The 7,254-nt window shown below is 40.5% G+C and overlaps 1 protein-coding gene across 1 annotated transcript in view; it reads right to left on the bottom strand.

The window, feature by feature from the left end:
* Positions 1-6,665, bottom strand: part of C922_02175 (hypothetical protein) — a gene marked incomplete at both ends in the record, with an annotated part of 11,155 nt that extends 4,490 nt beyond the window's left edge. The window contains one exon of the mRNA XM_008817774.1: positions 60-6,665. Coding sequence (XP_008815996.1) covers positions 60-6,665 — 6,606 coding nt within the window. The remainder of the gene's footprint in view (positions 1-59) is intronic.
* Positions 6,666-7,254: the final 589 nt, after the last annotated feature.

The following is a 7,254-nucleotide window of genomic DNA, read 5'->3' as shown; positions in this document are numbered from 1 at the left end:
TGATACTGTGTCTGCTCAAGGGAACATTCTTCCCCGTCCGTCGCGTCTATCGCGTCTACCACGTCTGCCGTTTGGTATTCTCTCCTTCCGTTGCCATCATGCACTCTACGAATGAAGTTTCCCTTTTCGTTTTTGCTAAAAATATTGTTATCATGCAAAAGGTTGAGCGCATTCATGTTGACATTCGTTGCCCCTTCATTTTGGATCCAATTTATTTGTTCATACCTTTTGTGGAGGTCGTGTAGCCCCTCTTCAGTGGGCACCCCTCCATTAAGCTTAACCTCAAGTCCAAACCCCTCGTGTGTGTCGTGCATTAGGTTTAAAGAGAATCCGTCGGAATATCTCTTTCTCCATTTTGTTTCAAAATTGTCATTTTTGCCATTTTGGTCATTTTTGCTATTTTCATCATTTTCGACATTGTTACTTCTGGATAGAACAACTCTCCTTTTGTTAAAATGGTTGAGGTGAAAATTTTCGATTAGCCTACTTTTATAGCTCCTCTTTTTCAAATTTGTGTAGTTCTTGTTCATCTCAGCAATGGGGTTGCTACCCATCAAGATGCTGAAGGTGTTTCTCCTTCTTCCGTCCAGAAGGTGACTCGCTGCGCCATTTCGTGGAAGGACCCTCTTAGGTTGGTCATATTTGTACAGCGGTAAAAGGGCATTTAATCCTGAATCGTTATTCTTCATGTGCCTGTCTGCACAAGTCAAATTGAACCCTCCATTGAAATGACCCTCAAGTGTATCATTTATCTGGTTCGAATAAAATGGGACCATGGGGTGGTTACTCAAATAAGGGTGGCCACCAATCGACAATGTTGAATTGTTCACCACATTTGTAAGGTAAAAAAAGTTGTTGTAAATTTTGGATATAAACAGATTTTCTGAATAGATAAATTTTTTCAAAGATTTTATTTTTCTTTCACTTTCTTTCCTTTTGTTAAAATTGAAATATAACTTCTTAAGCAAATGCTTCACCACTTTTTGTAAAATGAATTCTTCCTTCTTCGTGACAATGTCCCTTTTTAGCTTCTTTAACGTTTCATTCGATTCTTTCAACTTGTTTTCGTAATATACTACTTCTTCGTCCATTTTTTCATCGCGTAATGAAATGGACGGATTTTCTCCCTCGTCTTTGTCCTCCACAGGGAAGAAATTTTCTTTAACAAGTATGCCTTCCTTACTCTGGCATCGATCATCGCGTAGGTTTTTTCCGTCCTGTTCCATTTCAAGATTGGTCACTCTGTTCCGAAGTGGTTGCTCTATCATGGGCTGTCCGAAACTACTATCTCGATCTTTACCTGTATTAACAGTGCAACTCATCTGGGCGGATCTTTCTTCTGTGCCTACGGCTGGGCTTCTCCGTGGGAAGCGATCCTCCCCATTATTCCCTTCCTCATCTTCATTTTTCTTCTTTACATACAGGGCCTGCAGAATTTTCCTAACCTGTCTGTTCATACTTTTTTCCTTGTCCAACTTTGCCTTAATGGAACTCAGTTTCTTTTTCTTTTTCAAAAACTCCCTCAAGTAGCTTTTAATTTTCACATCATTTTTGAAGTTTCTCTGAAATTCGTACTCACTCTTATTGAACTTATAAAAGGAGTGGGAAGAGATAAGGCTGTTTTCTGGGTTACACACGGAGGGACTCGAATTTAGGTAGGCCGATTTTACCCCATCGGAGAGGATGGTACTCAGAGGCGACGCGTTAAGGTCGTCATTCAGGAGAGAAGTGGAATCCTCCAAGTCCTGATCACCACCACCGCTGTTACCACCATCGGGGTCATCATAAGGGTGCACCTCGCCATCATGTAACAAACTGGAGATTCGCATCCCATCCGACGTGACCTTGTTAACCCGTGAGGAGACACCGTGAAATTCGTTGCCATGGATGATACCCTCAGGTGGCTGAGTATTTTGGCCGTTTTTTCTGTCACCCCGTCTGTCATTGCTACTTGGCCCCTTCTTTTTTAACTTTTTTAATTCCTCATTTAGTTCTTGATTCCTTTTGAGCAATTTTGAATATGCCTGCTTACTTATTTCTTCCTTTTTTTTAAGTTTATTGATGTAATGTTCTTCTCGTTCATGCAACTTCGTAATTATGTTTTCTTTTTTGCGAATAATGTTACTATGCTTCCTCTGTTCTTCCTTCAACAGAGTACTGGTTTTTAAAAAATTATTTTTCATTTTCAAAATGTCTACCTTTAAGTGTTTAATTTGTTGCTCATTGTCGTTTAATTTTTTTTGAATCTTCTCCTTTTCCTTTGTTATTCTTTGTATTTCTCCCTTCATGTTTTCTATCTTCTTGCAATTCTTGTTATTCTGACTGTTGACCTGTAAATACTGTAACTTCTTTTTCAGACTCATTATACTGTTCGTGAGGAGTTCATTTTTCGCGTTGTATTCTTCCTTCTCTTTGTTCACTCTTTTAATTTTGCATATGTCTTCCTTGATAATTTTTTGCAGCTTGTTTAGTTTGTTTTTTAGAAATTTTGGCGACACATTGCCACTGCTGCGCCCACTTTCGTCATCACTGGCATAGCTACTGTTAGCGCTGCTGGAGCGGCTGCTCTCCCATGTGTCCTCCTCGTCGTCGTTCATCTCCTCATCGATGTTGTGGCATTTTGGTTTGTTCTCTCCCCCTGTGTAATTCACAAAATGGAGCCTATCCATTCTTATACTTCCTGGGAAATGGTTATACGGGTGTGAAATTTCGACTCCTCCCTCTGTTACTTCCGTTTGGACTTTTTTTTTTTTGGGTTTATTTGGCACACCTCGGGGGGTTATTTTTTCCCCCTTCATGGGCCCATCCCTTCTGCCGTTACTTCCCATAGGGAACTCACGAGATTCAGCAGTGTCCTCAAATAGACCCAAATCAACGTTGTTACTTGAGTATATAAAATTTGAGGAAGCACTGTCATTATTCTCAGAAAGTAGCATTCTTCTTCTTAATTTTTTGTTCATTCCTTTTTTGTGTTTTCCTGCGCATACCAAGAAGGTGTTCAACTTTGCGTTGTCAAAAAGGTTGTTCTCCTTTTTGTGATAATTCAAATTTTGATGAAGCAGATCCATTAGCCGTGTCTGTTCATGACACCCTCTTATCCCATAAGCATAAAATTGGTTACTTCCCTTTGCAGTGACTTCTGTATCCGTGAAGTTCTTTTTTCTTGCAAAATGTCTTAACATTTTGCTTTTCATTTTCCTCTCGAATTCTACATCGCTAAAGTAGTCGTGGTGAGGTTTATAGAAACTCTCATCGTTCGGCGGAGTGTGGAGCAGATTCTTCATTCCACCTGGATGGTATTGTCGTCTGAGGGGCCCCGTCTTTGCATTCCCTCCGACATCCTGACCACTTCTTCCACGTCTACCATGTCTAGCACTTCTTCCACGGCTACCATTTTTACCACCCTTTGGCGTTTTTTTATTTTTTTTCTTCTTCCCGTCGTACCTGCTCTCCGAGCTGAGTCTTGCACACCTTTTCATCTTCTTCACCGTTTTCTTCAGTTCGTCAACTTTCTTTTCGTACGCCTTATTTTTTTCAAAAATTGAATTGTACTTTTTGTTTAGATCTCTCAGCTTCTTCTCATTATATCGGTTAAGCTCAAACTGCCTGTACATGTTTTCTACGCACCTTTTATCTTCTTCTAAATTCACGAACAGGTATTTCTGCTCTAGCGTGTTGAAATCGGAGTCGCAAGCATCTTCCTTGTCTTCGACCATGTTTTTTTTCTGGCACGTGGTACATAGGAGGTGGTTTCCATTGAGGGGGTCCCCGCTTGGTGAATCTTTCTTTGGAGGTTCCATCACATTTGGTGAGAGTTCCCCGGAGGGAACTTTTGGCATACTGGTCAGAACGTCCCCCTCATTGGCGTTTTCTTCCCACGACATCACACTTTCTTGAAAATTGCTGCGGTTATCATGCGCTTCCCTGTTCATGTGTACCGTCTGGTCATCCCTCTTTTGCGGTGAGGCCCTCTCAACGCAGTGGCAGGTTTCACCCGTGTCCATTTCGTACGAACCGCTACTTACTACTATGTTCATGTCGTGTTCCTTTTTGCTGTTCTTCTTGACTATCTGCTCGTTGTTATTCTGTTTCAAGCCGCAGGAATGACATGATTTTGCATCTCCCATGGGGGATGCTTTCATTGTGAAGGTGGCCATGACACTTGAGCAATGGCCATCATGGATTAACATAGCTGGTTCGGACAATTTGCTGTTCACATTTGCAGCGGTTTCTTTATCCAGGTTATCCCTTTTTTGAAAAAAGGAATCCACACTCATGGTGAAATGGGGCCTGGTTGGAGCACCACTACTGGGAGGGACGTCTGGAAGGACAGTCCCCTTTTTTAAAATTGAGGCAGAAGAGATGTGGTTAGCGTTAGCTTCATCTCTATCGCCATTATGCACGATGGTATTGGCATTTCCTTCACCCAATTGTCCATTCGTGGAAGGAAACTCTCCACCTTTGCATGTTTCCCCCTCCTGGGTGATGCACCCATTTTGATTGAGCAGACTTACAGAGCAACTTCTAACACTTCCGACCACGTTAAAGCGAAGTGAACCATCCGTGGGTGCATAGTTTTGCCTCTTCAACAAGCTCATATAGTAAAATATCAAACAAATCAACTTCTTCCTCTTCACTTTTAAGCCTTTGACTTTTTGCAGTAATAGTTTATTTTGGCTAGTTAATTCCTTAACCCTAGTAAAATCCACCTCAGAAGACTTATCTTTGCATTCAATTTTGTATTTTTTCAACTCTAGATTTAGGTTGAACAGCTGCTTCCTCAAATCGTTAATAACTACGCTGTTAATGTCATAGTTTATGACTGGGGTGTTTTTAATCTTCTTAGTCCTTGCGGCATATTTGATGGTGCTTAATGATTCGTAATAGTCTACAGGGTCAATACTGATGCATGCAATCATAACTGTTTTGCTGTTTCCTCCAAGGGAATCTTGAAGTATTCTGGTAAGCTTGGAATTCCTGTAGGGAATGTGTTGACTTTTTTTATTACTAGACAGGCTATAAATAACGTTGCTTAGGGATAGCAATCCGTAGTTAATGCTGATTGCTTCTTTTAACCTGTGTCCCTTCGTTTCGGTCCTTTTGGCTCTTTCACTTCCAGCCAAATCGACAAAATGAAATTTCGAGCATATTACATCTGACTTGTTTGTTTCTTCCAGCCCAGTGGCGTCATTATTACTCTCGTTTGCAAAATTAGGGTCTTTCTTCCCTTCGTCAGCATTGGTTCGTGCCTCCTCCTTGCTGGTAGCTCCCTTTTCCTCTACATCATCACCGTTTAAGCTGCGTCTTTTTTGTTCTTCTCCCAATTCATTAACTGTGCACTGTTCACTCCTGCAGTTTGGATTTACCTCTTGGGTGCTCCCTTTGTTTTTCTCATTTTCTCCCGCTTGCTTCTTCCTCTGAATCAGGTTAACGGTGAAGATTGCGTGAGACCTGCTGGATTTATCATTCATGAAGGTTCTCTCGGTGGTCCTAAATAAATTCCCCTGGTGCAGGATGGTGAACACATCTTGAACATTTTGTACTTTTTCATTTTTAATTCCCATTAGGATTATTTCCTTCTTGTTGATATCTTCCCTTATGGATATATTTTTATTAATTTTTTTTATTTTTTTCTTTTTTTTTCCATTTTTACAGTTGATTTTCTCATGATAATCTTCTTCCTTAAAATCTATCAAATCGATAATTTCTTCATTGTAAATTTCGATATACGTACATGACACATCAAAATCGATTTTCTTTTTTTTCCTCTCAATTATGTTAAACATATCGTTTAAAAATCGAGGCAAAATACCAACACTTTGGGAAAATTCGTTCATGTAATCAAATCCCATGGTGAATGTTTTTCCTGACCCCGTCTGTCCATAGGCAAAAATGGTACAGTTATAACCTTCAAACAAATTATTTAAAAAGTTATCCGACAGGTATGTGTAAACTTCTATCTGCTTCGTTTCTTCAGAAAATATTTTGTCAAATGAAAAATTCTGGTTATGTACGTAGAGGCAATTCTTCTCATATTTAATATTTTTCGCATCCTCGTAATTTCTCCCTCTCCCGGTGGTGTCATTTTCGTTCGGCTTGCTCATTTTGTCCAATATGTTCGTTATAATTCTTGGCTTTATCCTTACAATCACTTGACAGTTCTGTCGTTCACTACCTCTGTTGTTGTTACAATTGTGCCCATTATCGTATCCATTCAATGGGTCGATCTCTTCCCTTTCCTCCTCGTCATAGGAGCTCAAATTGTTGCTCTCCACCGATTCACCAAAGGCATCTTCGCATGAGAAAACGTCCTCCCTTTCGTATGCATATTTGTACTTGTTCATTTCTGTGACGTTTTCCTGATCAAATTTTAGGCAATTATTCGGATTATTTATTCTGTTCAAAATTAGTTTATTAGTTTTGCTTTCTCCGTTTCGTTCTTTCTCTAAATCATCGTCGTGTCCTTCCTTCGGTGTCAGAAAAATGTCTCCATTTGGGTTGATTCCCATTGGGTTGCCAACGCAATTATTTGAGTTTATCTCTGGATGTGATTTTATCCGTGTGTGTGTGTCTCCTTCCACCTCTGAGTTATTTCCTCCTGAGCACTTGGTCTGGGCATTTTTCTCAACTGCAGTTTTGACCAATGCTACAGCGAGATCGTCCATCTTAGTGTAGTGCAAAGGCTCGCCTGAGCTTCTTTGTCTCCACAGTTGCCCTTGCCCTGACTGAATACGAAACTGTATTCGCACTCTTGTATGTGCGTATGTGTGTATGCTCACAGTTGGACTTATATCTTCGCATAGCCATCACATGACTATATGTGCATGTGTGCCAAAAGGGAGGATGAGGGAATTATTCATTTCCTCCAAACTGCACACGGGTTGTCACACCATACTGTGCTTTTGACTGAGCCACTGGGTGTATTCGTAGCGGTTAAAATGTGGACTATCGATTGGGTGCCTTCAAATATACGAAATGGAATGGTTTCTTACCATCCCAGATGCTACACCGATGCTGCGCCGATGCTAGGCTATATGCTCGTGTTTTTTTGTTTTTTTTTCACACTTTTTGGATGGCCTTCTTCTAATTAATTCTTCTGTGCCTCTACTTCAGTTAGCTTACAAAAACTCGCACATGTGGATCACACAATGTGCGCGGGGGAAGCACTCACGTGGAGGCCCGGCAAATGGGAAGGAAAAAATCTAGATCAAGGCCAAAGGTTTGACGCATAAATAGGTTTTCAAATAAACAGAA

The sequence above is a fragment of the Plasmodium inui genome (assembly GCF_000524495.1).
Source record: "Plasmodium inui San Antonio 1 unplaced genomic scaffold supercont1.7, whole genome shotgun sequence".
Classification (NCBI taxonomy): Eukaryota; Apicomplexa; class Aconoidasida; order Haemosporida; family Plasmodiidae; genus Plasmodium; species Plasmodium inui.
Note: the sequence above shows the minus strand (reverse complement) of the source record. Positions and strands in the feature narration are given on the sequence as shown.